This window comes from Saccostrea echinata, unplaced genomic scaffold (assembly GCF_033153115.1).
Source record: "Saccostrea echinata isolate AGI-Se365-2 ecotype Australia unplaced genomic scaffold, CSIRO_AGI_Sech_v1 ptg000002l, whole genome shotgun sequence".
NCBI lineage: Eukaryota > Metazoa > Mollusca > Bivalvia > Ostreida > Ostreidae > Saccostrea > Saccostrea echinata.
The window spans coordinates 4,221,735-4,249,342 of record NW_026889751.1 but is presented as its reverse complement, the minus strand read 5'-3'; the positions used below and the strand labels follow the sequence as shown (position 1 = coordinate 4,249,342).

The 27,608-nt window shown below is 32.3% G+C and overlaps 1 protein-coding gene and 1 long non-coding RNA gene across 2 annotated transcripts in view; one reads left to right on the top strand and one right to left on the bottom strand.

The window, feature by feature from the left end:
- The window catches only part of LOC133205716 (uncharacterized), a 306,161-nt gene that overhangs the window by 176,031 nt on the left and 102,522 nt on the right, over window positions 1-27,608 (top strand). The gene's annotated exons all lie outside the window — the stretch shown is intronic.
- On the bottom strand, window positions 671-17,026 carry LOC133205559 (4'-phosphopantetheine phosphatase-like). Its single transcript, XM_061341399.1, has 17 exons — window positions 16,942-17,026; window positions 15,320-15,469; window positions 14,161-14,234; window positions 13,656-13,879; window positions 12,253-12,436; window positions 12,079-12,171; window positions 11,777-11,936; window positions 11,311-11,507; window positions 7,653-7,734; window positions 6,606-6,709; window positions 5,972-6,127; window positions 5,364-5,476; window positions 4,997-5,084; window positions 3,776-3,980; window positions 2,990-3,144; window positions 2,591-2,760; window positions 671-2,426 (listed from the first exon to the last, which is right to left on the bottom strand). The coding sequence occupies exons 2-17, from the start codon at window positions 15,411-15,413 to the stop codon at window positions 2,195-2,197; spliced, it is 2,331 nt and encodes a 776-aa protein (XP_061197383.1). The 5' UTR covers window positions 15,414-15,469; window positions 16,942-17,026; the 3' UTR covers window positions 671-2,194.

Below are 27,608 nucleotides of genomic sequence, written 5' to 3'. Positions count from 1 at the left end.
AATATATATATCCAGAAATTATTCATTTATTTGTTCAAACTTAAAATTTACAATTACATAAAGTGTTTATTTAAAATCATAGTAAAAATTGTGTGTTAAAATCACATGACGTTATGGAGAAAAAATCATGATATATCATGATGCCAAATTTTTGGCGATTAACCCATCCCTAGTTCACAAACCAAATCCTAGATTTGATGTCAACAATTCATTCATGGATTTCTCAAAGCTATTATACTACTGTGAAATCGCTAACATTTGTGGGGGTTTTATTTTCATCATTTCCTGGTATGAAGAGACCCAGCCATTTAAAATTCATGACCTTCATGAAATGTTAACTTTCAAATACAAAACGTACTATTCAACCACAAATTCAAATCTCCCCAAACCAGTATTTTTTCCTCTGAACACAAAAATTTTACCCTACTAAAACAAGAGATTTATTTACAGTATTGCATGCATTTTTTTTTACACTAAGTTGAATTGAAAGCATGCATTCAAGATAACCTGTTTCAACAATTATTATGTCCATATCCAGGCACATTTGAAAGTTTGAGCCAATGGAAAGTGTGAAACGTCTGCAGACCCCCTGCTGCATTGGGTTAAATAATTTCTGGCAATTTAGATTCTTTAACCCACAAATTTCTACATGGAAAATGATAAGTTGGAATAGATTTGTAATAATTTACTTTTGTACTGGAGACAAGACAAGAAATAATGAACACATACCTCAATATTTTATGTATCACAGAAACTTGAGCATTCTCTAGATATGTCGTATAAAATTACCAGTTGTTTGAGTACAAGTTGATAAAAATCCAGTCTCAAAAGAAAAATTAATACAACTAAATTATAAAGAAAAATGCAACTTATAATAACCATAAAATATCTTTAATCCATGTGGATTATTTTTAAGCAAAGCTTAAAAAATTGTGATGTAGCAAGGTAAACGTGGATGTTAAATTACATTGGAACAAACTCTGTAGCTAGCATTAAAGAATTGATGAGTTTAAAATTAATCACATTTATTTATACAAGTTATAAAATCTATGATCTCAGTCGCATTAAATGTTTTAAGAATAAATTACTAATAATACATTTTTACATAACTGGTAAATTCATGAAGATCTTTATGTATATAAGATCTGATTTACATGACGTACATATGTACATGTAACTTGTCATACGTATGTACTATGTACCTAGGTAATTATTTTATTGCATATTAGTGGCTTTTCAATCAAATCTGAACAGTACATATAATTAAAAAAAAAATACAATTCATTGTTTAAAATGTAATTATCAGCCATAACTCTATGGATAAATATGGCATCTATTTATAAAACACCAAGTGCTCCATTGTACATAATTACAATACTTTTCTGACCTTATAAATCAAGTTAAGGGAAATAATTCATCAAACATTTCTTTTAACATAAAATATCTTAAATAACTCATCTCATTAAATATTCCATTTTTTATAAAATAAATTAGTACTAACAATAATGAATGTTATAAATATCATTTTGTGGTTTTTGACTTGCTCCAGTGTTCACTATGTTACAATGTGTATTAACACAAACCTTATGTAGACACCTGCACAGTACTATACTGTACTATACTTTAATCTGAATTTAAACTATTTCATAAAAAATCCAACAAAAATTTTAATTCTTTGTGCCCCCTAGAGCAGGGATAGGAAATCACTACATACAATATATTATCAAAAACTGACACATTTAAGTATGATGGTATTACATGTTTACAAAACCTTAAAGTGTGAAAATAAATACATTTGAAATCAGCACTCATGTCATGCGAATTTGATATCTTGTAAATCTTAATAATGACTAAATGAAACAACCTCTCTCCACATTCTCAGTTTTTCAATACACTTGCATGCAGTTGTACTATTTCACAACATTGTATGTTAGCTCCCTAAAGGTGAAGAAAGCTAGGCTGTAGATGCTTATATAAACATATATATAATTTGTACAGGACAATAAAGGAATCACATTAAAATTTGTTCTCAGTGAAGATAAATTACAGCATGAGGCTGAATCTCAATACTTGATTCCTATCAAAGGCTAATTATTGCAAATTCAAGATTCAATTATCAAACCATATGAATGTGCCAGGAAAAAAATATTGAAATAAATTTTCAAAATATTGACTAATTTAACTTCAGAAATTATCAGGAAGTTCCTGCATAAACTTTTCTTGATGTTTCATACTTAAACATCACAGAAAACATATCACCACCGAGTCTATTTGCAAGCCATCGATTTTTTATCACAGCAATCTTCAAGGCTTCACAAGAAAAGCATGCATCAAAGTTTGTGTGGATTGCTCGTCCCATGCCTTCAATGATAATTAAATCTGTGTCCTCTTTATTCATTAGGTCCACCAACTGACAGTCAATTAACCTTGTGGAAAAATTATGGAAATCAGGTTATTTTTGATTTTCTCAGAATTTTTTTTTTTTTACAATTAAGACAAGAAGAAAAATAAATCTCTTTTGTGCATGTACGAAAAAATCTTCAAGGTGATGCTATTCATTGTGGGAAGTTTTTATTATTATTCATCTTACCTCAAATCTAAACATGGTGAGCCTTGTCCTGTTTCCATCACCATCAACTGATTTTCTGAGAGACTTTTATCAATTTGTTCATCAATCTCTGCTACATGTTTGATGAGTACAGAAAGTTCATTGTATATGACATCATTTAAGGCAGGTCGACTATTAGCACAGAGTATCACCTACAGTTAAACATGTCATGTAATAAAACTTCCAGACGCAAAAAAATAAAATTTCACTGACAAAAATATTAAATGAACCTAAAGTCTGAGATTCAGAAATTAATTACCTGCTAATAAACTATAAACTATACAATTTCAAAATTATTGTTAAGTTTCAAAACTATCTAAAATTTGAGATCATCCTTGCATGGTTAAAGAGCAATTAATTTTAATTTAATATCATGATTACTTTAGTTCCTCTAGAGAGTAAGTCTCTAACAAATGGGAAAATCCCGAGAATTATATCTGCTCCACTATTATCAACAAAAATGGCTGCACATTTGTGGGGTTTTCCTTTTACTCGATCCAGCCAAGAATCAAAATCATCAAACAACCAAGGGCGCTCTGAAAGAAAAAGCCAACATGCACCCATACAGTAGAATATTATAAACTGAACATGGTAAATTTAGTATAAACATCACAGATAACTGAGTCTACTCTACGGCCAAAAAAAAAAATTAATAGTTTTTCGGGCATCGCCGCATCAAGTCAAAAACTGCCACATTGATCAAGTTTATTGACATTTTGAATAAGGAAATAACTCAATTTTCTATTTTTCCAAGTTGAAAAAGAAAACAGAGTTTTTCCCCTTTTCAAACATGCTAATAGATAAACGTTTTTATTTGATAAATTAAACAATACATTTCATGTTAATGCCATATTTTATGAATTAACTTTTAAACAAATGTTTGGAATAACAATATTTAAAGTTGAGTACATATTACAATTAATGTAAGAGAATAAAAAAAGCTAGAATCAGTTGATATCATCATTTTGTTGAACGACTGATGTGAAAAAAAGAGAAAACATTTTCCAAAAAAAAAAAAATTGACTGCCACATTGAGTTTTGAAATTATTGGTCTCAGAAACTAGAGGTTAATTCTTGGCCTTAAATCATTTGAAAAGTTCTTTGTCTTCAAAGGAAATTCTGTGAAAAAAAATCCAGGTGTTGGAAAATGAACAGAACTTGGTGAACCTTGAAGTTTATTGGTAGCTTCTTTGAAACCAAAGTTCTGATGTTCCATTATCTGAGTGACCTCCCTTGCTCCCCAGTCAAAGACATTGCCAGCTAGGACTCCCTTTGCTAAAGCTAATTGTCTCTCATCAAAGTCCATCCTGTCAAGCTCCTGCAAATACTGGGCCAAACTTCTCAAACACTGCTCATTTTCCATTTGTTTCAACTGTAAAAATGAAGAGTTTTGTATACAATGTGCACACAGAGTAAGTATAAAATGAACTTAGAGCAAGGGCCATATGTGCAAAAGGAAGTAAAATAACATCATACCTTAAAATAATTTAGTTTAATTATATCAAACATACTTGTAAAAAGAGGTGTTAATCTTAATGTGACAGATAAAGATAAGCCTCTGGACTATCTCCAGCAGGTAAGATAATTAATCACAGGAAACTTATAGCAACTTTCATAGTTTACAAAAGGAATGTTTTCAGCAGTTATCTCTCTTTACCCATTCATTCTGACCCCATTCCAAACCAGATATATTAGTATCAAAATTTTTAACTAACATACAAAATTTTAATGTAATAGGTCGACCATGAACAAAAGGCTCATGGGCCACAATATTCACCTGAGTCACAATGGCCCTGCTGTTCTTCATCATCAGATTTTTTTCTACATATTCCAATGTAAAACTTTGATCTTCTATTGTAGCCCCATCCTACCTCAGGGATCATGATTTCAACAAACTTGAATCTACACTCCCTGAGGATGCTTCAATATAAATATGACCACTCGTGGCTTTGCTTTTCTTGAAAAGAGGATTTTGAAAGGTTTTTCCTGTGCATTCCTATGTAAAACTTTGATTGCCAATTGTTGCCCCATCCTACCCCCCTGGGTCATGATTTGAACAAACTTGAATCTACACTATCTGAGGTTGCTTCCAACTAAGTTTCGAATTTTCTGGGCCAGTGATTTTTGAGAAGATTTTTTAAAGATGCCATTAATTTTTTACTAATTCATAATTATCTCCCCTTGGAAGAAAATGTGGCTCTTTATTTGAACAAATATCAATCCCCTTTACCCAAAGATACTTTGTGGCAAGTTTGGTTGAAATTGGCCCAGTGGTTCTGGAGAAGAAGATGAAATTGTAAAAAGTTAACTACGAAAGACAACGGACAAATTTTGAGTAGAAAAGTTCACTTAAGCCTTTGGCTCAGGTGAGCTAATAAATAGGTTTACCTGCAGATAAGGATCATTGAACATGAATTCTTGGAGGTAGTGACTGCTAGTGTCAAGGAGGCTTCTAACAGTGAGGGAACCATAGGCACTGAAAATATAAAATGCACCATGACTCAGTCCCAACTCAATTTAGAATCAAATGTACATATTTAACACATCCAACACAGACCTATACAAAAGCATGAGCTCTTAAACTATTTCATTCGTAGTATCAGGTTACTTAGTGAAACTAAATGTATTACTGAGTTTATGTGAATAAAATAAATCAGAGGTTGACAAAAGCTGTAAAAACGAGTGTTCCAAATGGTAATTTTAATAAGAATTTAACTTGACACTTAATTAGCATCACATTGATTTGTTTCTTTACCAAGGATTTTCCTTTAGATCGGTCAGTCTCTCAACATATTTGCTTTTAAATTTTTCAGCTCTTTCTTTGGCATCTGGAAGGTTATGCTGACTTTTGATGGCTTGTTCTTTTGTCTGTTGTATAAATTAGTCACTGCTTATGGTAAAATTTTAATTTATATTTACAATCAAATACATAACATCAAGTACACTGCTACATTTCATCTTTAAGGTATGTCATTTGTCAGCTTTTGAAAAAAAAGTTTGGTCAGAACCTCATATATCAAAATTATCAATAACAATTTTATTTATTTGTGATTAACCTAAACATTTTTTTTTTATTTGTGATTAACCTAAACATTACAATTTAAGTGCAAAAAAAGATCAATTTATTTGTAACATTGCTCAGTAAGATGCACACTAACACCCAGTTTTCTTTGTGATTTTGAGCTATGCTATACAAGTAGATAAAATGGAGTAAATATAATATTACTTCTCAAAAAATCCTTGATACAACTTCTGTCAGGAGTGACATACCTTAAGGGCACAGGCTTATATATAAAAAAAAATCATAATTATTGCCCAATATTTTACAAATATCTACATCAAAAGAAGCTTAAAACAATATACCTTATCAACACCTTTCATAAAACATTCAAGCCAATATTCTCTTGCAGCGCCATCTTCTGTCAATTCCACAGTGTCGGGGAGATAACTCTGTTGATCCAGCAACAGAGGACAGGGTAAGAGAGCACGGTCCAACTGATTTAATTCTAGCATCTCAAACTGGAGGGGAAAAAATATTGCTATAGATTTTTACACAGAATATTCTAAATCTGCAGGCACTTGGCAATTTCTAAATCTACACCTAATTCCAGGTTTAAAACGATATCAATATATTAATCATATATCATACATAATTCAGACTGTTCTCATAATTCACAATTAATTTTTTTTTCAAAATTATAAATTCTTTTATTACCATAACATTTCAATTTTTGAACAATTACCCTATTTTTTTAAGTATCACTCAATCATATCTAGCATCAGTTCAAAAGATATATTCTTGATTAATAACTTTAAAATTAAATTTTGGAATGTACTATGAAAAAAAATGTTATTATAAATGTGGAAATTTTTGATCAATGATGATAAAAATATAACACATGGTACTATGTGTATATATTTTTCTCAAGTATAAAAGCCCATGATTAGACAATAAAGCCACTACAGGGATTATGAAGTCTATTTTTCCTCTACGTACTGTTGAACTTCTGTTTCTTTTGTCTCTCCACGGATGATTTTTATGGTAGCTGCCAAGTCCAGAACTCCCTGCTAAATTTTCCCCCCACGTGAAGCCTCTAGTGTCTGTTTAAATAAGAGAGATAAAATATAGCATGTAGAAATACAACATTACAAATTTCACAGCTAAACTTACAAAACAATCAATATGTGTGTGTGTGGAATAGATATTTCCTACCTAAAACAACAACTTTTGTCATCTGAGAGTTTTGCCTTATTTCTAAATTACAAGATTCCCTCAAGTGGGATTTATAAACATAATCAATGATTATCTTTCTTCTCTCAATTTTCAGATTTTTTTTCTACATTGTATATCAGCACTACCATGTGTCTTATAAATAGCTTAAATACATAAATACAATGTATATCTACAGTATGTTTCTAAACTCTGCATCTTTAGGACTGTATACAACTGTATACCCGCCTATAAGTTGGAATTTTGGACAAAACTCGATGTCTGATTTATTAATGAGTCCTAAAAAACATGGGTTTTTTTTCTGGAAGAGAAATATCGTTATCTTAAAACTCCAACTACAATCATTCATACAGGTCTGAACTTAATGCAATATGTATCTACACTATGTACCTACACTGTGTATCTACAGTGTGTATCTACAGTATGTACATGTAAACTTAGCAGGCATAGTACATATCTACACTACATATTTAGTACACAATTTATCTATGTAATATATCTATAGTATGAAAAACATCACAATATAGATAATACATGTACTGTGAACATTTGAATTTCAGAAAAAGATACACAAAAGCTGTTTTTAGAAAATCGTGAAAAAAAAATTGTTGTGCTGAAAAACATATTAGTTATTACACTGCAACATTAACAGGCCTATGATATCACAGATGAAGAAAGAATTTAAAGATAATGTTTCTGATGTCTTCACAAGATACAAAAGAATTCTCACCTGTTGTCTCAGAGGTCTTTCATGTGTCTTACATCAATAGTAAAAAGACAAAAGACAAATAATTCAGAAACAGAAATCCTTACCTTCTTCTTTTGCTCCTTTGAGAAATGCCCCAATGGCACCCAAGTATCCTTCATGTCGAAGAAACAAGGCTTGTATTTCACCCTGGTTATAATAATTGAAAAAGAAATACATCAATAAAATTAATACAATGTACAGTTCCTTAATAAATTTTTTGCATAATGCACATAATTTTTACTCATTGCTTTCATAAAATGATAGGCTTAAGTGAACCTTTCTGATTGAACTTTATCCATTGTCCATCTTTTTTCTGTCTCTTTAATTAACTTTTTTCACATTCTTAACTTCTCCAGATTCAGCCAAATTTAACCAAACTTGGCACAAAGTGTCTGTAGGTAAAGGGGATTCAAGACTGTTCACATGAAAGTCCATTTCCCCTTCCACAAGAACATACATGTAATTAATATTAGTGACAGAAACGTGGTGGAAAAACATAACAATCTACTGAAGAACTTCTGAGCTTAAAAATAAAAACAAACTACAGGAAAACCTTCCTAAAAAACCTAAAGAAAAATGAAGAACAAATGGTGTATATGTCAGATGAATAAGTAAACATCTGGAGGCTGAGTCAATTCAAGCTTGTACATACTTGGGTGGAATTTATTATAAACAGGCAAAAATTATGTAGAATTAACTTTATTCAATTCATGGTCCTTAAGTATAGGGTTGGGCACAGTTGGGGGATATTCTTTTCAGAGAAAAGTTGAGTAACAATTACTCAGATACCGTGTATTATGTTTACATCCCTTTTAAGGATACACCAAAGGCTTTTTTCAAGATTTTCAACAATTTTGAGATTTTTGGCTAAGAAAAAGAAGTTAATCACTGCTTTATAATGCATGTAAAATTCTTGGTAATTATGAAATGGTTTTCTAATTATTTAACAATAATGAAACATAAACACTACCACATGTGAATATTCCGTTATTGAAGCTTCTGATTTGATCTGTGACTGCCTGCTCATGAGAGACGCAATAAATCACTGTGGCCACTTGGGGAATTCTTCACTAGCCACACAGAGGTTATCAGTAATTAAACTACAGGGACTCTAGATTTAGAGAAAGAGATCTAACAGATCACTGATGACCATAAAATAGGAGGTGGAGCTTAGCTCTTGCCATTTTGCCGGGAAATCTTTCAGATTCAGAATTTAACCTATTTTACTTAATTAAAAGCATCAAAATACAGAAAAGAATCTCCCATTCTTGTGAATATGCATAGGAAATATGGCTAAGTGACAGGTATCCAAAGCTGAATCTCCAAGGTGTCATATATTCCTAGCTTTGGCAGATTTTGTTGTGTAATGGGTTTTTGCCCTCTACTGTAAAGTAAGATCAGACAGTTTGTGGTATTATTTCAAAGGATTCAGCTCCCTTATTTATTGACCAATTTCTCTGAAAATTGGATGGGTTGCTTCTCAAATGTGTGTTCACAAAACCGTATCTCAGATTTTTTATATCTAGCTTAGTTTTGGAATTATTGAGGGAAATGTTAAATTAGGCCAATAAATTGGTAACATTGAAGTGCAAATGGCTGTAACTTTTGAATTAGAAGATCTATCAACCAGAAGTCTCTGATGAGACTGTAGCTCTACTGGTTGTATTTATAAAGGAAGATAAAAGTAGCACTTGGACTTGAAACTTTGCAACAGCAATAAATAGAATAATGATCCTTGGTTTAGTCTCTTTTTGGCAAGATTTATTATTATATCAGACTAAAACTGTAGGAGGAGTAGCCTTTTAAAACAATTTTACTGAAATTTTGATTTAAAGTAACCATGGAAACATCATTCAACAAAATCAAAAAACAATAACACCAATTATGTATCTCTGTAGTCTACTTGTATGCCACATTATTCTGAAATCAGACAAAAAGTGTAGGAGGAGTAGCGTTTTGAAAGTATTTCAAGAAAATGTCTATTTTTAGTAACCATGGCAACACCATTCATCAAAATCCGAAACTGGTACAGAGAATTATGTATCTTAGTGTAGTTTACTTGTATGCTAAGTAATACTAAAATCAGACCAAAACTGTAGGGGTAGCATTTTGAAGGTATTTCAAGGAAATTTCTATTTTTAGTAACCATGGCAACATCGTTCATCGAAATCAAAAACCGATAAACAGAATTATGTATCTTATTATAGTCTACTTGTGTGCCAAGTTATATTGAAATCAGATCAAAACTGTAAGAGGAGTAGCATTTTGAAAGTATTTCACAGAAATTTCTATTTTTAGTAACCATGGCAACACCGTTCATTGAAATCAAAAACCGATACACAGAATTATGCATCTTAGTATAGTCTACTTGTGTGCCAAGTTATATTGAAATCAGATCAAAACTGTAGGAGGAGTAGCATTTTGAATGTTTTTCACAGAAATTTCTATTTTTAGTAACCATGGCAACACCGTTCATCGAAATCAAAAACCGATACACAGAATTATGTATCTTAGTGTAGTCTACTTGTGTGCCAAGTTATATTGAAATCAGACCAAAACTGTAGGAGGAGTAGCATTTTGAATGTTTTTCACAGAAATTTCTATTTTTAGTAACCATGGCAACACTGTTCATCGAAATCAAAAACCGATACACAGAATTATGCATCTTTGTATAGCCTACTTGTGTGCCAAGTTATATTGAAATCAGATCAAAACTGTAGGAGGAGTAGCATTTTGAATGTTTTTCACAGAAATTTCTATTTTTAGTAACCATGGCAACATCGTTCATCGAAATCAAAAACCGATACACAGAATTATGCATCTTAGTATAGTCTACTTGTGTGCCAAGTTATACTGAAATCAGATCAAAACTGTAGGAGGAGTAGCATTTTGAATGTTTTTCACAGAAATTTCTATTTTTAGTAACCATGGCAACACCGTTCATCGAAATCAAAAACCGATACACAGAATTATGTATCTTAGTATAGTCTACTTGTGTGCCAAGTTATATTGAAATCAGATCAAAACTGTAGGAGGAGTAGCATTTTGAAAAATTGTTTACAGACGGACGGACAGACAGACAGACAGACAGACAGACAGACGGACGGACGGACGACGGACACATTACTATCGCATAAGCTCTTCTGGTCTCTGACCAGTAGAGCTAAAAATCTGAGATACGGTTTTTAAGTTCAATCTTTAATCTATCTTGAGGCAAAATGACCACTTTGAGGGGTTAAATACAAAAAAGTTGATTTATAAAATATTTATGCACTAAAATTTACATTAATATTTAAATAATTTTTAAATAATTTATTAATTAAAGTTTTAATTAGGATAATTAAATAGTGAATTTAACAAGCTTTCAAATGATATATACTTTTATTATGTTATCTTTGATAATGAAAGAATTACATGCAAATTAAATTCTGGCATTTGGAAACCTTTGGTGTATCCTTAACATGAACCTAAACATTTATTATAAATGTACTTGAAATTAATCATAAATAAGGATAGAATATATCACATTAATTCCTGATTGTGCTAATCAACTTTTCTGTATATATTTTGAAAATGCTAAAACATGCATGGGTACATTCTCTGCTTTTTTCCTGGTCCTTGTTTGCAAATACTAGTATAACTATTAGTGATGGGATGGTATAATATATGTATTCACATTCTTGGCTACTCTATATTGTTGATGGTAATCTGAATAGTGCTGACCTTTGACCAATAGTTAATGGCATAGGAGATTGTATGCATGGTCAGTGGATGACCCCTTATGAAGTAGCCGCCAAAGTAGATTTTGTTGAGACCGTGTAGTTTAGCCTGGAGGTAGGCTATCTGTCCTACATCATTACTGATGGATAGAAGAAGACTCCGAGCTATGTCTGCCTCCTTAAAATGGGTCTCTGTGTCCACTGCAATTTAAAATTAAAGTTTTGCAGTTGTAAAATTAATAATAATAGATTACTTTGATAGTAATTTAATTATCAATAACAATTCTTAGGCCTTAATTTGGTTTGGCATGTGATATGACTAGAGGGAATGAAATCCAACTTTTGTTTTTATTTTGTAAATGAAATGAATGACTGTTTTGTTTAATTATATGTTATACATTATTTTCTATAACTCTTGATATCAACTTGCAAATTCACTACAAAGACAAACCTTGCAAATGTCAACACACCTGACTTTTTGGGTGACCTAGCTGCCTTTCCAAAACTGCTGGCTATAATGTCCCCAGTCAGACCTATAGAGGAATAAGCACCCCCATAAATGTCCTTAACCAGCATGTCCACTTCCCTGTGGTCACCTTGTTCAGCCAGCTCCAGAAGTTCATCAAATGTCTAGATATATGTAATAAAATTGCCAGATTCAGTGTAGATATCAAAACTCATTGATGAATGCACGATGATTTAATCTCGTGTAATGTTTGTTTAAGTTTTGAGAATCTAATTCAAACATCAGATATTTCTCTGGATTGTTTACCTTGGCTTTGGTAAGAAGTGAGCCCAGGCCCCAGAATGTACCTCCACCAGTGGAGGTTCCCCCAATTCTCTGGTATGTATCTTCTGATTCCACCTGGTCAATGTCAATAATGTAAACATCACTTTGTTCACACAAAAAATGCATACTACAATTTACATTAATACAAGTACTCACTTTGATTAGACTAACTCCTGACCCTATATTCACTAAAAGATATGGAAATATATCTCTGCTAACTCCCTGAAACTTGTACATTGACTCAGCATGTCTTTGGTATAGGAAGGCCTCATCGGGGATATTCTTTAGCAAGAAATTACAGCCTTCTATCAAACAGGACATTTCATCCTCCTTCTCTATCCTACAATGATATGTTCTAATCAGTTCTTTAAATCATAGAATTTTAGAGCCCACTTAATTTAGTTTTAATTTAATTTCATATAGCCTCTGAATTTGTTTATCAAACTGAATCCACATTAACGAGTGCTTGACAACTTGGACCCATACAGGACCTTTCTTTAGATAGCTACATTTTTTACCTCTTGACCTTGACCTTACAGTTTGACTTGCATTTGAGAAACTTTAACCTCGGCAAGTTGTCCAATGGGGCCATCACACTCTCACAAACACATCTTGTTCTTATATATTCCTATGTAAAATTTTGATTGCCCATTGCGGGCCAACCCTTCCACAGGATGTCATACCATATTCATAGACATTCAATAAAATGCCAAGATATATATTGAACGCTAAAATTTTCTAGACTGTTAGTAGATTTTTAAATATGTATAAATTAAAGATGTTATATTGAACACTCTCAGGACAGATGCTGATATTAGGCCAAACAAAAAAATATGTGTGGTTCCGGTTACACCTCCAAAAGAATTAGGGTAGGTAGGTAGGGATTTTTTTTTTTTTTTTTTTTTTTTTTTTAACAAAGTGATTTTCTTAATTTTTCTAAATAATACTTATCACTACTTTGCAAATGACATTTAGATGTGGTGTGATAATATACTAGTCAATATTGGTAGGGGACACCTACATGCTAGCTTGCTTTGGATTTAACACTAATAAACACTTGCACTATGTTGTGCAAGGGGGCCGTCATTGCTGAAACTAAAACTTAAACCAGAGCCATTGATGGAAATTGGGGAAAATTCCAGAAAAAATATGAAAATTGCCAAAAAAAAGTTTAGGGTCGGGGGTATAAAATAGGGACGGTCGGGTAACCAGAACCACACATATTTTTTTATTTGGCCTTACACACTTTTAATGTTAATACATGTACTGGTATCAAATAATTCTCATCAATTTTGAGATATTTCATTTGAATAATTAATACACATCTAAGGGAAATGTTTTTAGCTAGTTTATAATAATCCATATTGCTTTGTGTCAAGTTGGTTTAAATTTACCCTGTGGTTCTGAACTTAAACAAACAATATAGACATAATAGATAAACTGTGTGATTAGAAACCTCACCTGAGCCTTAAGCTTAGATGAGATTAACCATTTATAAAACAAGGCAATCAGTTTCTACCACTGAATCTACTTATTTTGAATTTTAATTTTAAACTTACACCACTCCTAGCTTAGAGGCCAAGAGGTCCCTGTATTTGTGAGCACCACCTCCTGTGACATGAATAGTTTTGTTCTGTTTGAGGGAGTCTCCAAGCTTCTCTTGGATAAAATCCAGACAGGACTCAATAAATTTTGTCTCAAACTTCACAAAATGGAGTCTATCAATATACTCATCCTCTTCACACACTTCATAAATATGCTGACCAGGACTGCCATCTAAAGTCTAGAATACAGTGCAGAAAGGAAATTAGGAGTGAATTGTTTTGCTTGACACCCCCAACTTACTACGTAAAGAGTGCACTAAGATGTATTTTTAGATCAGATACTAAATTTATCTAATTTTCTCTAAATTTACCTAATTTATACAACATGTACAATGAGGAAAAATGTCCACATAAACAAAATATAGAAGAAAGTACTTATCAAAAGAAATTAATATACTTAAACTGAATTATGAAAATCAGTTTGAATTACAATGCATTACTAATTAACAAAAGAACATACTTCATTTCTATCCAGAACTTGTGACATTCGCCTGTGGATTCTGGAGCAGTAAGCTAACTTTGCCAGGGAACCTCCTTATAAAAATATAAGAATGCACATCTGATATACAGATTAGTCATTTAGTAAAAGTTACATACTGATACATTTTTTCTTCTTCAAATATTACATGTACTTAGACTCAAAGAAGGCATGTGATTCAAAAACATTCTCTAACAATTCAATTTCTCAAGATAAAAAGTCAAAATATTTTGAACTCTTTTTGAAAGTATGGAACCAATGCCAGAGAGTATTATCATGATCATGCAACATATCAACATGCAGTCAAATCTCAAACATGATGAAACTGTTGGAAAATATTTGAATTATTCCACTGCTAAAGATATCAATTTTAACTGCATGTTACAAATCATACAGAGATAATTTCTTCCCATAACACTCATAGCCATGGGAAACTGACAAATAAAGTTGACTGTGACCATTCATTTTATAGTAATGTAGAAAAATTATACAATGTCAACAAGAATTGTTTGCCCAAAAACACTATAACCTGGATATATTTTATGAATTCTTAGTACAATTCAATTCAAACCAATTGATTATTCTGTCACTGTAATCAATTTTTCATGGCATTTATGTGGATCAGTGAAAGTACTGGTTAATAATAATGTGTCAATTAAGGAATCACTGTCTAGTTAGTAGAGTATCCCAGGGCATCAACGATAGTTGGAAACGTGGGATAATTTATCCCACGTTTCCAACTATCGTTGATGTCCCTGGCATACTCTACTAACTAGACGGTGATTCCTTATATTTCCATTTCATTGTGAAATAAAATTGTAAATTAGATTTTAAAAATGTAGACTAATAGATTTAAATTACATGAGGCCTCACATGTCAATTTCAATAGTCCTCGCCCACTGACATCAAACACAAAGACAGCCGCACGAGAATTACATGCATATTAGGCCTGCTTAGCTCCTGACCTTTCGCTTGGCGAAATTTGCATTCCGGTGGAATGATCAAGAAATCAACTCTCCTAACTTTCAAAGAATTATCACAGAGAAACAAATAGAAATGGAAATATATATAAATATTATACTATATGTACAGATTTTTGGGTAGTATTTTGAGTCCATGTGTTTTAAATTAAATAACTTACCAATATCTACTGCCAGACTTCTAGCATTGTTCAGGTTTCTAAAGATCTGTTCATTTGGAAGGTTAATACTCCTGGCATATGAATTCTCTGTCATTCTGATTGTGTTCAAGAAGGGAAAATCATCAGCTTTGTTCTTTTTTTCATTTAAATCTGAAAGGTATCAAAAGATCTAAACAAAGAAAAGTTCTGCTATTATCATTAAGATCGTAGAATCTGTGTATTTTTAATAATCTAAACACAGGGGCTTGCTACTGGAATATAAAATAAATATTAATTATAAACAATACGGTACTTGGCCTACATGTATATATTTTATTAATATTGTTGACATTCCAGGAACAAAATTGTGATCTACAGACGGTGGACAAAAGTATTAGAATGATTTACGACATCTTCTGTTTGCAGAAAAAAAATTGTATTTAATTGGATGCTAAAAGTATCGATATTTGGTAAAGACTCCTAAAACAACTCCTAAAATAAATTGCTACCATTAGAGGAGACGATTTTGCGTCTGTTATTTGGTTGTCTTCCATGAATGTTTTATTAGTCCTAGAATGACGAACTGGTGTGTTATCATCCTGAAATATTAAATTATTGTCAGGAAAGTGTTTTGCTATTACCAGCCAAAGATCATTGCCTATAATTTGAATATATTTTATTGAATTTATGTTCCCCTCCATATGTGTTAATGTCCTAGCCCCACGATAGGAGATGCAACCCCAACCCATCACAGTAAGTTTCTTGTTTTTTACAGGTGATATAAGTTCTGGTCTCATCACATTTCTCCAGATATCAATACAAATAACAATTTGACTCTCATCTGAAAATATTATTCTTTTCCATGTTAATCTTCACTGCCTCACAGTTCACTGGTACACACACTGACTATATTTCTGATTCTTTAGAAATCATCACACTGTCTTTTTAGACACATTTATGTTTTTAGTTTAAAAAAAAATAACTATTTGTAATATCCACAAGTGAGGTTTTCTTTCTAGCCTTCACTTCTCGTAAAATTTTTCTTCCGTCACAATCTCTGAGACTTTCCAAAGTACACAGGTACAATCTAACTTTGGTAGAAGTTTTCATTATTGTTTGGAGATGTTTCTACTTACTTTAGATAATTATGTTAATTGTCAGTGTAACAAGGGAATTAGTAGTCATCATAATAAAAATAACTTAAATGTAAACTCTCAAATCGTACCTACACAACAAAACTTGTAAATTAAGCAAAACTTGGCATTCTTGCATATCGCAAAGTAAGTCGTTCCGATTCTTTTGTCCACAGTCTGTAACTATGTCTCAGAGAAGGCCCTTACTAAAATAGCATCATTACAAATACAATAAAAAATTCTATAAGAACGCACGATATACATTACGTTCAACAGAGTGGCTTTCTTCCGGACTGTAAAAATGTTTATTTAAAAAAATCATATACAAACAACTGAAACACAAAAAATTGGTATTTGATTTTCAAAAAAAAAAAAAAAATTTTTTTTTTTTTTACACTCGGGGGGCAAGTCCCTGTGTTATAAAATATTTACTATAATTTAGGCAATGTAGCTGACTGAATATTTTCTGCGTATCAATCATATACAAGCTCACACTTAGCAACAGCATACCTCATCATAATACTACTATCGTACTGGGCAAAGTTATTGGTTTTCAGCAAACATTAACAACTAAACAGGCATTTATCTTCGGTGATTTACAGTTTCAAGTTTGTTTATGACTGTTGAGCCATACAGAATCCCGAGCCCGAATTGAAAAAAAAAGTTAGACAAGGCAAAAGAATATGGGCGCATGTGACATGGATTCGGCAGGAGTGTTAACGTCCCTGAAAAGTAAAATTTCCTTCGATCCTTCAAATGAACATTATAAACAAGGTTCCTTTGAAGGTTCCTTAGAAAAGAAAAATATTTTCTTAATATTAAAGGTTATGTCTGTGAGTTTTAACTCAACAAAACGAGCAAACATTTGTAAAAAAGGAAAAAAAAATGGAGAAGATCCAGACCATAAATATTAACTTTTTCAAAAATTCATATTGTATTTATTGTTTTAAAACTTAGTTAAAGTATGTTGCGCCTATAGCATAGCGGTATGTTATCCGTCTCTAACAGTGAGGAATATAATTTTTTTCTGGAAGATTTACTATCAATATTTTTTAAGCTAAGATTTTGTCAGTTTGATTTAATTTATTGATTAATTTATATAGGGTATTAAGTATTGAACAATTGAAGTTATTCAACACTAACTTGAAGGATCAAGGAAGAAAACACAATGGGATTAAAAAGGAGAAAAAGAGGAGGTCTTGACATCGTCCAAGACCTGAGAATTGGTGGACAAAAGACGTAAAACAATGAGGAAATATTAGCATCAAAGTCAGCCAGATTGAAATTTCAACTAAAAGTAACATAGTAAGAACAATAAAGAAAGAAAAGTGCATCGATGGACAAAAAGGACTATGTTAACACACAAGCACACGATGCAGAGGAGACCGCAACAAACAAGACACGGTGACCTTATACCGCATCTCAGAAACACTGAATGGAGGATTCAGAAGCACAGATACAACAGATGCGTAAACAAGATTGACATTTTGCCAATTAAATAGAAAAAGGCTTACCTATTGGGGAAATCACTTCGACTCGACAGTACCTAAATATCGAACATCTGAAAAATCCTCCTCATACATGTTCATTTTCTTCTTCTCCCTTTAACTATAGTCCTGTTGAACACATCATTACTTGTGACATGAATATATACTAGTAGTTCATAATGAAGACTTAAAATCACTTATTATAAAATTGGCAATTAAGGTCAGACGACACGCTCCTCAATAATATATAATTTTCCCAAGAATTTGTCTTTGAAGTATTGCTACTTTAACAAGTTTCCTCACAAAAAATAGGTACTTTACCAGGCATTAGTGCAAGATACCAGAAGGTGGTGTTTCCGATATAACCCTTTTGGCAATCTTTTGAAATCTCGTGTTAAAGGGTTAAGGGGCAATATTAAAACCATCTACCATTCTGTCTTCTGTAATTAAGAAGTGAAAAAAAAAATTAAATGCACAATTAATATTTACCGGTCCCAGGTGACAAAACAGGTAACAAGTTCAAGTTCAAGTTCAATTTATTCACTCAAACCAATTAATGGTACATGAGGTTCTATGTACAATATATACAAAAACAATATACAAGATACACGTGAAATGGCGGAAATACATTCAAATTATAAAGTAACCAAAAAAAAAATAATAATAATTATGGAGGACAGACTTGTTCATATACCCTATCTATGTAGCTGCATAGTTTGATTAATACCTTGGAGTCAGCAGTTGACAACAATTCTGAGAATTTGTAGAAATTTGGTCTATTACAATATTTACCAGGTAAATAGAGGATATTCAATGTTTTGTAGATGAATATGGAATTTATTTCACGAGTGGGACAGGATTTTTTGATATTTTCACGAGTGCGAAGCACGAGTGAAAATATCAAAAAATCCTGTCTCACGAGTGAAATAAATTCCATATTCATCTACAAAACGTTGAATTTTCTGTTTATTACATTTTTTTTTTTATTTTCCCTTTGCCTCTGTCTTTTCTTAACACAGTGTCATAGGCTTGACGTCATAGTTGAGCGGTTGAGACGTTATAGTTTACCAGTTGTGCGATTCAAGACATTACATAGCATGGATTTTAGCAACATTTTTGGGAAGAAATTTGCAGGTTTAGCTCTATCAAGATGGTTGGTTACTATCTCTATCTTATGACAGGCCAGGAATTATTTTTAACTTACTTTGATATCCTTTCACACTGTGAGAGAATATCATTTTGATATCCTTTCACACTGTGAGAGAATATCACTTTTATTCAATAAATAAATCACAGTATTTCACTGTTGAAAATGTAATAAATACTTTTTTCTGCATTCTGAGAAAAATTGACATTCTAAAATATAGTGATACTCATCAGCTATTTGTCCATTATTACAGATATTACAGAGTCTATCATTTTTGGGAATTCCAAACCATCTCCCAGTCTCAACTGGGAGATGATGATTTGCTGTTCTTAATTTAATTAAAATTGTTCTAAATTTTTTAGGTAGAAAGTCTAAATATTTTTCAAATCCAAATTCTGTTTTGAAGATACTATACATATGACCTTTAGACGAATCGCGCATATCACTTTGCCATTTCTGTATGTACTGATCTTTAAGACGTTGTTCAACTATAATTTTTAGCCATTTTATATTTAAAAAGGCCTGTTCATTCCATATATTTGAGAAGCCACAAGTATCAAGTATATTCTTAATACATAAAATCCAAGGGTTCTTATGACTTCCTGAACAAAACTGTTCAAATAAATTCTTATATGTAACATAAACAATCTTATTTTCAGGGCTTCCCAGTAATTTTGCCCAATGTGATATCATTCTTATATACACCGTTATATACAAAGGGAATCGACCCGTTTCGCCATAAACTATATAACTAGGAGTACTACTTTTCAGATTAAAAATATATTTCAAAAACTTGAGATGGACGCGTTCAATTATTTCAATGTTCTCAAAACCCCATATCTCACATCCATACAAAAGTACTGGTGTGACAACTTTATCGAACAAATCAAGCTGGCAATCTACTGGTAAATTAAATTGTCTAATTTTTCGTATAGCACCATACATGGCTTTTTGAGCTTGCTCACATAAATGTTTTTTAGCCTTACAAAATGAACCGGATCGGGAAAATAGTATACCTAGGTATTTAAATTCATTCACAATTTCAATAACAGAATTATTGTAGTAGAATACATTTTTTACAGATGGACCTTTCGAAAAAATCATAATTTTTGTTTTGTCTACATTGACATTCAGTTTCCATTGTAAACAATACGAATGAAACTCATTAAGAGCGTGTTGCAAACCCTCAGCAGACTCAGACATCATAACTGTATCGTCAGCATAGAACAAAATAAATAATTTAAAATACAGCCAAAATTGGTTTTCTACAGTATTTGAACTGCTTGCATTAAAGGATAGCCCATGCACATTTTTACTAATGAGAAATTCTTCTAAATCATTAATATACATAGAAAACAAGAGAGGCGATAAATTTTCTCCTTGGCGTACACCAATGTTACAGTTGTAAAACTCAGATGAAAAACCATTCATAGTCACAAGGGACTTAACTCCATTATACATATTTTTTATAAATGTAAAACATTTACCACTAATGCCATTATTTAACAATTTGTACCAAAGCCCATTTCTCCACACCGTGTCGAATGCCTGTTTAAAGTCAACAAAAGCACAGAAAAGTTTCTTTTTGAAAGACATAACCATATTTGTAAGAAAATGTAAAGTCAGTATATTATCTAAGGTCGAATATCCTTTCCTGAAGCCGGTTTGACTTTCACTTATAAGGTTTAAATTCTCTACATAGCATTCCAAACGTTTACATAAAATGGAGGTAAAAAGCTTACCAAGACAACTTAAAAGTGTTATTGGACGATAATTTTCTGGATTTGTTGGGTCGCCTTTATTTTTGAAAATCGGTTTGACAATACCTGTGAGCCATTCGTCTGGAATGACTCCACTATCAAAAATCAAATTAAACATTTTTTTGTATACAGGCAAAAAAATAGATACTGTTGATGAAATATGTTCGTTTAACAATTGATCGTAGCCTGCGGCCTTATTATTTTTCAATTTTTTTACTGCAAATAAAATTTCTTCCTCACTAATCTCAAAGTTCAAAAAATCATCACATTCATGGCTGTCTGTTGAGAACCTTAAAGTATCACCATCTTCTACGTCATTATCATAACCTTCATTGATGCCCTTAAGAAAATCATACATAGCATTAATATCTACAGCACATTTATTTGACATATTTGGACCATTTAAAATTTTCCAGTAATCTCGAGTATTTGTAGAGCGTAGTGATTTCAAGTTTTTTGTCATGCCTTTTCTATAATCTTTTATACATGAATCCAGTATCTTTTTATAGCTTTTGCTTTCTAATTGAAGATTAGCTTTATTTTCTAAACAAGAATTTTTACTATTTAATCGCTTTGCTAAATGATATTTCTTTCTAGCCGTTTTGCACTCTTTATTGAACCAGGGTTTATCGCATTTGTTTTTACAATTATTTATCTTAAAATTTCGACTGAACCCAAATGTTGATTTAGCTGTGTTTAAAAATATACCACATAGCTTATTAGTAACATCATTTATAGTGTCTTTACTAATGTTGTTTGTTTCCGCACTACTGGTCAAAATATCTAACTCATTTTCTATGTCCTTGACCTTAGGTATATCCACATTCTCTGAAAAATGTTTTGCTTGATCTGGTGACCACAGTTTTACACGTGACTGATTTTCAACAATACCTTCACACCTGTGTTCTGTAAAAAAGGCTGGTAAGATAGAAAATGAAACAGGATTATGTACGTCCGAATACAAGTTACAGAAGTCAGTGATATCAAAATCTTGAATAATTTCAAACATAGGTGCTGTGGCAACCACATAATCCACTGTGCTACTACCTTTACAAGTTAAACCTCCTACATATTTGTCACTGCCAACACGGCCATTTACAATATAAATATCGTTGTTTTTGCAAAAATCAATCATTTTGTAACCAAAGTTATTAACATGGACATCTTGTACTACCCTATTGAGAGGAATCTTAAAGTTATCAAAAATAATAGTTCTGGTCTCAATGGCCGTCTTAAAAAATTCTTCACATTTGTGTAATTGTAACTGAAAATCATCAGCATCAAACCAGTCGTGTAAATTACCCACTCTGGAGTTAAAATCACCCATTAAACACAAATATTTACTGTCTTTAGATATAGAAATAAGTTCGCTCTCAATATCTAAAAAACAATCTGTAGATGCGTATTTACTGCCCTCGGGGGGCAAGTACACAACACCAAATATAGCATCTTCATCAGTATTAAGGATACATTTACTTATCTTAAACCATAGAATATATTTACAAGTAGTATTTAATATTTTCACATGTTTAACCAAAGTATCTCTTACAGCTAATATAATACCTCCTGATCGAACTTTTGACAATTTTTGTCTATTTTTCATAAATAATGTAAAACCTGGCATTTGAATTATATCAGCATCATCTGTTTTTGTTTCGGTAAAGCCGATAATATCAAATTTGGAAATGTAATCTAAAAATTCAGTATAATTGAGTTTATTTTTAATTCCACAAACATTTAAACTTAGAAATTTGATAGAGTTGTTTGCTGATTTCTGACCCTCCGCGCTCTCCTATTTCGTCGGTGTAGATGATTTCCTTGCACGTTTGTTTCCACGCGGGGGTGGAGTAGGGTTGTCATCAAGGGCAGGTCCGCCGCGCGCTCCGGACGTCCACGGTGTGTTCCTGGAACTCTCGGACATCCTGCGGGTTGGATAACTCGGGGCGTTGACATGTTCCTGTGTAGCGTTGGGTTCATACATCTTACCATCTATGTACAATTTGTCCACAACAAGTTTCACGCGTCTATTTTCTTTCATCGCCTTGCGCATAACTGGGTACAACTTACGCCGTTTCTCCTCTACCTCCGGTGGAAACTGTTCATTCACCCAAATGTTGGATCCCTTGAGTTTGAGTGGGGCACGTTTGCGAACAAATTCCCGGTCTTTATAAAAACTAAACTTTGCCACAATGTTCCTTGGTTTGGTTCTGAACTCATCTGGTTTTCCTAAACGATGAACTCTCTCAAGAGGGATTTCGTCATGGATTTTTAACTTGGTTTTTAGGAAGTCTCGCAAAACATCTTCACAGTTTTCCTCTCTGTTTTCTGGTATTCCGGTAAACACTAAGTTGTCTCTCATGGACCTACTTTTTAAATCGATCACTGATTTTTCTAATTCTCGTTGACCGTTGCTCAGCTCCGTAATATCACTAGTTAATTTCTTGTCTAAATTGGCTGTATCAATCCGAATTGCTCTCAGGTCTTGGTCTGCATGAGATTTTACGTTCTCAAACATATCACTCATGGACTGGGCACTTGCTTCAATGGACGACGCGGTCTGCTTCACATCCTTAACCTCACTCTCAAATTTGTTTACCCTTTCATTCAGTGTTGTTATGGAGTCAGTTATAGACTGAAAATGTGTCATTTTATTTTCAATTTCACACAACCTTTTGTCGAGTGATGTGTTATTGTTTTCAATGACTGCAAGTCTTGAATTTATTTGCAAGAGAAGATCGTGTAGTGTCCCAAGAGAAATCTCTTTCTGGGCTGTTTGAGACTCATCATTACAATAGACTGGGTACATAACAGAATGGCTCTGAGATAGTATATTCGCTGTATCTGCAATCGATGTTTCAGACATGATTTCATATATCAATTGTATTAGTCCGATGAATTACATTACATTCACTGTATACACTGTAGCCGGTAGCAGACATGTACGATCAAGAATGACCACTGAACACTATTCAATGCATGTTCGATTGTTTGCGAAGTAGATAGCGAAGTATATAGCCCATCGAAAACTCACCTAGAAAGTCCCCACATTGCTGTTTACCTGTTTTATATTTCTTGAGAACTAGTTCTTCAGCTTCATGGAGCTCTAAAAACACATTTACACACAGATTTTACACAAAATTTCACAGCAGATTCAAAACACCGCCATACTGATCGAATCACGTGATCCTCATTGTCTTTATTTTTAAGGCTAATTATTATAATGGCATTTTAGAGGAACTTGGATTTAATTCTACAAGAGGTAATCCAACTCGCATTTCCTTTCTAAGGAGGAAATTGTTCAAATTAAATATATGTCAGTTTTGAATATTTTTAATATTCCCGACAATCAAATTGAATTTAAATAACCAAACCATACCGGATTCCTAATCTACACAAATATTCTTATAAGGATGCCGAAGTTCCTCATTGACAACATTTATATAGTCTTAGGCTTAGGAGACCACCAACGCTAAGATTTTCTCAAATCTGAGATTTCTCAGAAAATTTGAGTTTTTCTCACCAAACTGTGCCACCAATGAAATATTTTCTCAAACTCAGACTTATCTTTTGAGTTTTTTCTTAATTCTGAGATTTTTCTCAAATCTGAGATTTCTCTGAAACATGCGTGCCACCAACGTTTTTTCTGACTCAGCTGAGAAAAAAATCTGAGATTTCTCAGACAATCTTGAGATTGGTACATAGTAGTCTCAAATAAAATCTCACAGAATTATTTTATGGTAAAATGTCGCAAATATTATGACAGTGCACACGTTAATCCATGAATACATGAAATTAACGCGCAAACACAGAGAACATGCTTATTCTCCCAAAACAAGATCATACGTTTTTAAGAAAAGGGGGGGGTCTTATGTACATGTAAAAAATGTCATAATATTGTCCACGCATTGAAACAATGCACTTGAAACTATATCAAAAGAAAAAAAAAATAAGGAATAAAAGCAATATTCTTGTGACACGTTTTACATAACATACATGTATATCTTCATTCATGCAAGAATTATTTTCATTTATTTATTAAATTCATATTTTAGTGTGCTATTTATGGTTAGGCAAATTTATTAATTCACATTATATATACATGTATATCAGAAAAGAAAATATGATTAGATAATATTAAATCTCCACGGCCTCTTCTTTGTTCTTTCTCCGGTAGTTATTTCATATGGAGAAAGGATGTACAGTTTATTCATGAGGTTGCTCCCACGTGATTTACTTCTCATTAATATTCATAAGATTCTGCATAGACTCGAAATATTCCATTTCTTTAAATTTTTATTATAAAACCTGCAAGCACAGTTTGTTTTGTTTTTTTAAGCCTCCGTCATAGTTATTTGGGCAGAATTTTGGGTTATTAATTGTTGACAACTCATGAAACCACCTGTTTTGGTCCCAGCAGGCACACAACATTGAAAAAAACTTTGAATCAACGTTGATTATATATGTTGATTCAACGTTTAGTTTATGTAAGATTTTGAAAATTGAGTTCAACGTTGAAATCTTAACGTTGATTCAATGTTGAAAATCAATGTTGATTAGACATTGAATAAAAGTTAATTCAACGTTGTTGTTTTTTTCGGGGGGGGGGGGGGGGGGGGGGAGGGGGGATAACTTATTTAAAATTTTATTTTTTATTAACTAAGATGCCTTCATAATTATATAAAGAAAAACATATATAAACCTATATTGTTAACATTTAATTAACTTCATATCAATAGATCAGTTGCAATAAATTTCACAAAAATACATTTTATAAATTACATGTAATCAGTACAAAACCCAAACATTTTACAAATGTCTTCTATCTTCACGCGTGGTCAAGAAATAGTCCAATACACGAAAACATTCCAAGATAAGATGTAAATCTTATACGGTAACCATTTTGATGCATCAGATGCGCATTGCGACAAATTATGTCTCTTCACTGTTGGCATTAAATCTTGGTGTTAGAGTCCTGGTGTTGGAGTCCTGAGGGTGGTGTTGGTCTTTGTGGGTGATCTTTGACTCCTGGGGTGCTGTTGATCTCCTGATTAGTGTTTTCTCCTGGATTATGTTGGTCTTCTGAGTGGACAGATTGGTGCAGCGTTTTAGTTGATTACCCCTACAATGTACAATTTAAAATAACAAATATTCGTATAATGAAATATGTTAAAATTGTGTTCAATCTCATAATCTTTTTATTCCAAAATTATCTTTCAGTGAAAATTAACGAAGACTTTAATAAACAATTAATATCTTGCGCTTTTTCCAAATTATGAATAATCAATCCAAAGACAAATTTAATTATTAAAAACGAATTATTAAATAAATACATATATGCAAAAATTAGTTAATTTCTTAGCATTGCAAATGATATTTATTAATAAAACTTTAAAATGCAAATTTTTAAAGTGTAATGAGAATGGTTAATGCACTGTATACCATTTGATTTCCATGTGCTAACATTCATCAGTTGCTTAATTTGCTGGAAGCCGTGAGGTGCTGGAATGTACTTCATTAACAAGGTACATCTATATCATTGTTTGGCCGTGAGATTAAATCTATTTCTGCATGATATTTCTTCCATCTCTATATAAGCCATGCCTGCTGTTCACAAAACACAAAATAAAATGAAGTATATTGAAAGTGTAACAGGAAAGTAAAGAAAAAAATTGTTAAAAGTTTGTGTTCCATCAAAGCAAAAGATTTACACTTGAATTTCTCAACCCAAACTTGTGCAGCAGTTCAATATCTCATAAAACAATTATTTACAAGTAAAACTCAAATCCAAGACATGAAAAAAAATCATTAAAAGAGGAAATTACTTTTAAAATAATGATTTACTCATCAAAAAAAAGGGGGGGAAAGGGATATACTGGAAAACAGACGGGGAATTCCTGACTGCACCCCCCCCCCCCCCCAAGTAAAGCTATACAAAGACAGATCCATAAGAATCTGAAAATAAAATTCAGGGTTCCTTAAGATGTTACAAATGTGAGAATGGGATGTAAACGGGACTCGGTGTGCCATGAAAACTGCCCAAAAGCCTTCGATGGAAATGGTAGACTTCCCCTGAATGCTGGTGGTTTCGCCCCGATTACCTGTTCGCTCTGAGTGGTTTAGCGCCATTTCCCTGTTCGCCCTGAATGGATTCGCCCCCATTGGTTTTCTTGAAACTTACAGTGTGCTTGGTGTTTATTTAAGCAAAAGTCGTTTGATTAATGAGTGTTTAGATTAATATAATTATTGAGCACTTTAATTAAATTCAGTTATGAGTTGCCAGTCTGATTTTCACGACAGATATAAGAAAAGAACTTTTCTTTAAAAAATCACGAACACGGGAAAAAAAAAACATAATTCATCTGTGTTAAAATATGTAAAATTTATGTTTCGTTTAAGCGTTTCAATTTTATTCCAACAATCTCCATCTTTTTTTCGAAGTTTGATATATGTAGATTTACTTCATTAAAACGTAATCAAATAGGTTTGCCGTGTAGATAGCTTTGTTATCTATACAATAAAAACCTCACTCTCTACCATCGGCTCATACATTCACCTCTGTCGTTGGCTCGCGTATATCACAGTGATAAGCACGAGAAATAGTGCGTTTGTTTAAATTCATTATAATTAAATGCCTGCACTAATGTTCCTCTTTTAAGGTAGATATTTACTAAGTATATCTAGAACTATTAGTTAAATTTGAAATAATCTTTTAAATGTCATGTTTTTTACGTTATGTCAAAAATCTTGACCTGAGCCCATCGCAGAGGTGTCTGAGAGAGAAAC